Source organism: Benincasa hispida, chromosome 4 (assembly GCF_009727055.1).
Source record: "Benincasa hispida cultivar B227 chromosome 4, ASM972705v1, whole genome shotgun sequence".
Taxonomy (NCBI): domain Eukaryota; kingdom Viridiplantae; phylum Streptophyta; class Magnoliopsida; order Cucurbitales; family Cucurbitaceae; genus Benincasa; species Benincasa hispida.
In genome coordinates this window covers 64293235-64296338 of record NC_052352.1, presented here as the reverse complement: position 1 = coordinate 64296338, position 3104 = coordinate 64293235, and the positions used below count along the sequence as shown (strand labels likewise).

The following is a 3104-nucleotide window of genomic DNA, read 5'->3' as shown; positions in this document are numbered from 1 at the left end:
TGCAGATATGCAAATTCCGGAAACCATATAGAAGGTTTGCACCTCAAATATCGATCAAATTCAACAGTTTGCCCAAATAAACACACGAGCTGAATTGATGGTAAACATATATATTTTTCCTTTACCCTTTTTTCCATCTCAAAAACATAAAATTTTAAGTTAAACACATTCAATGTAAATAGAGAGTTAGGTCCGAAACCGTGAATGATGATACGAGAATTGGAACTTTAAGCTTCAGGAACAGGGGCAGCGGAGCGCTTCATTGATGCAGACTTGATCAGGTGGTTGTAGCTTCCCTTTTCCTTGAAAAGCTGAGAGAAGTGGTGTTTGCAATATAGAATACCTTCTAATGCTGCATAATTTGATGGGGATATAGCACACCCACCATGAGAGCACTTAAAACAGGATTTGTGATAGGATTGGCTTTCAACCGTTACCTGCAAGTATTTGTAATAACAAATTCATATAATCCTCTATGAAACTATCCATTATTTTTCCTAAAAGTAATAATGTTGGGGTGTTGGGGGAAAATGGAAGCTCAGACTAAAAGTAATATGTGATGAATATTTGAATCTATGCAACTAAGAATATTCACTAATCCCCAATGGCACTGTTCAAAGTTTTTATCTTCTAAGCTTTATAGCAAAACTTATAAATATTTTCAACATTGAATCAAAACTAAGTAGTCTGCTCCAACAGATCTTCATTCATACATTAATGCATCATAGATTGGATGTTCCAACAGATGTTCACTCTTCCTTTTGTTGAGTGGGAAGGGGGATAATGAATTATTTGTCAAAATTTCAGTAGGTGGGTTACCTTCTCTAATGGATAGACAGTTTTGCCACAGGTAGCACATTTGTCTTGAGTACCAGAAAACATGCCAGCAGCTTTGCTAGGTGACCTAGTCTGAAACCAGTTGTGGTTACAAGAATCAATGGCAATACACAGCATAATTTTATCTTCTTGGAGAAGAAGCTTTCCAATATCAAATTACAATAGATTACAACAGGAAATTACCAGCTCTGGAGTCAACTTCTCAGCTGACTTGGCAGCTGTAGAAAATGAAACTCAAAAACAATTAAACATGTGACAGCAAAATTTTTGGAAGTGAAACATAAGGTTAACCGAAAGAAGATCGAAACATACGTGATTGGAAGTTCTTGTTGAAGTTGCCAGTCTCTTTGAAGAGCTGCTCAAAATGAGGCTTACAGTACAGAACACCTTCCATTGAAGAATAATTGCTCAGCTGAAGGCAAGCAGAGACCGATGTTATAAACAGTAAGATAAAGTTCCATATTTAAAACAAAAACCACATCCAACAATCCAATCCTTGCAGAAAATCTCTTGTTATCGTTTGAATCAAGATCAGGAGACATTGTACTTGATATTTTAGCTCCTATTCGCTGTTAAACTATACTTGGGAACCTTTGATATATAGGCTGTGTTTATTTGTGATAGATACATCAACAGATGGATACTTGAGGCAGAAGTTGATACCACATTTAAATATCCTTTAGAAAATAGTTTGGCAAGAGTAGAAATCATTATTAAGAATAAATATATTATAACCAATCAACATAAACTTTTAGGTTTAGTTTTCGATTAACATGGTATCAGAGCTTCTAAAACACATATAAAGAATAAATATATCCTAAGTCTATGGTGCAGTGGCGATTTAGCTATATTAAAAAGATAAGAATCCAGCTCAAAAAACACATTGCAATACCTTTAGAGTCCCTTTGCAGTGGCTGCATTTGAAGCAAGACTTATGGTAGGAAATTCCATCAGCAGAGAGCTGCTCCACAGGGTAGACAGTCTTCTCACAGGCCTTGCACTTTTGTTGTGTGCCAGTGAAAGACATAGCTAAGCCCTTGGATTTAGATCTGAGCCTTTTTCACCCAACCAACCAAGATGACAAGCAATCCCCAACTCTCAAACCTAACTTCCCTTCTCTGTTTTGTTAGATCAAAATCACAAGAACTACATTAAGATACTCCTCAAATCAACCTCTATTTCATAGAAGAAAATGCAAAAATATTTGAACAGAGAGAGATTAACTTCAAACTCCGAAAATTCAAGATTAGATAATAAAATTGCAACGAACAAACATGCCTCAAACCAATAAATTCAGAACCAAGACTGTTTAACCACAGAAACAGGCAAACAAAGATCTTAAAGATGAAAAATCAATCGTGATCTGGGAGTTGGGAAATGTGAAACAAAATCGAGACAAAATGACAAACCTGAGATTAGAACTTGGAAAAACGGTGGATCTGTAAACCAAAAGTGCCAAAACAAAGAACCCAGAAGCAAAATCGTGAGAGAAATTCGAGATGGGGAAAAGGGTCGAGGGGAAAAAGGAAGAAAAATCGAGGGAAGAAGAGAAAAACAAGAAAAGGGATTGGATTGGACCCCCTTTTGGCGCAGCGTAGTGGGAGTTTTATGTTCGAATTTGGGATAATAATAAAGAAAAAAAAAATTAAAGAAAGATTTTATTGATTAATGTATCTGATTACAACGCATTAAGAAAGAATTAAAATGGAAAAGAAAAAGAAGAACAAAAAAGATAAACATAAAGATCAGGTTGGCAAGAATTATGACCCACCATTAATTTGGCTCCTTCAACGACCGAGTTAGCTGTTACGATGACGCGCCTCCTCAGACGCCATTGCCATGGCTGTTCCTTGTTGGCTCCTAAAAAATCAACCGTTGACCCTCCCAACCTGGACCCATTATCCACATCCACCTCATACATTCCATATATATATATATATCTAAATATATGTTCTTCACTTCTTCCATTTCCCTTTTTTTTCCAGCTTTGAAACAGACTTGTCTAGTATGTCAAAATTCAAATTCAAATTTTTATGATATATGTTTATGGCCTAAATAAAGGGAAAGATGTTTATGTTATTTAGTTTCAGGAATTAAATTTTTTTTAATATAGTTTAGTTGTTAAGATATTAAAACTCAATTTTTGTTTTATCCTTACTATGCTATATAGCATACTTTTAATCGATACTACCTATTCCTATACTTTCTTTTTCTTTTATTCATATAACTTTTTAAATGTGTTACGTATCACAATCTCATTGTCGATT

At 35.0% G+C, this 3104-nt stretch overlaps 1 protein-coding gene across 2 annotated transcripts; it reads right to left on the bottom strand.

Moving 5' to 3' along the window:
• Nucleotides 1-2736, bottom strand: LOC120075041 (LIM domain-containing protein WLIM2b). Of its 2 annotated transcripts, none has more exons than XM_039028190.1 (6): nucleotides 2609-2736; nucleotides 1730-1955; nucleotides 1150-1249; nucleotides 1021-1055; nucleotides 820-909; nucleotides 1-437 (listed from the first exon to the last, which is right to left on the bottom strand). In XM_039028190.1, exons 2-6 carry the CDS (start codon nucleotides 1862-1864, stop codon nucleotides 228-230), a joined length of 570 nt encoding a protein of 189 aa, XP_038884118.1. In that variant the 5' UTR covers nucleotides 1865-1955; nucleotides 2609-2736; the 3' UTR covers nucleotides 1-227. The 2 variants fall into 2 exon arrangements, with proteins under 2 accessions (XP_038884118.1, XP_038884117.1); XM_039028189.1 differs by lacking the exon at nucleotides 2609-2736 and adding an exon at nucleotides 2247-2532.
• Between the last annotated feature and the right edge of the window lie 368 nt (nucleotides 2737-3104).

Bases quoted from the DNA above. Each gene is read 5' to 3' on its own strand.
- LOC120075041 (XM_039028190.1), bottom strand. From the start codon at position 1,864: ATGTCTTTCACTGGCACACAACAAAAGTGCAAGGCCTGTGAGAAGACT. The intron at 910-1,020 runs GTAATTTCCTGT...AACTGGTTTCAG, and splicing joins AGAAGTTGACTCCAGAGCTG to ACTAGGTCACCTAGCAAAGC. The intron at 438-819 runs GTAACCCACCTA...AAATACTTGCAG, and splicing joins CTGTCTATCCATTAGAGAAG to GTAACGGTTGAAAGCCAATC.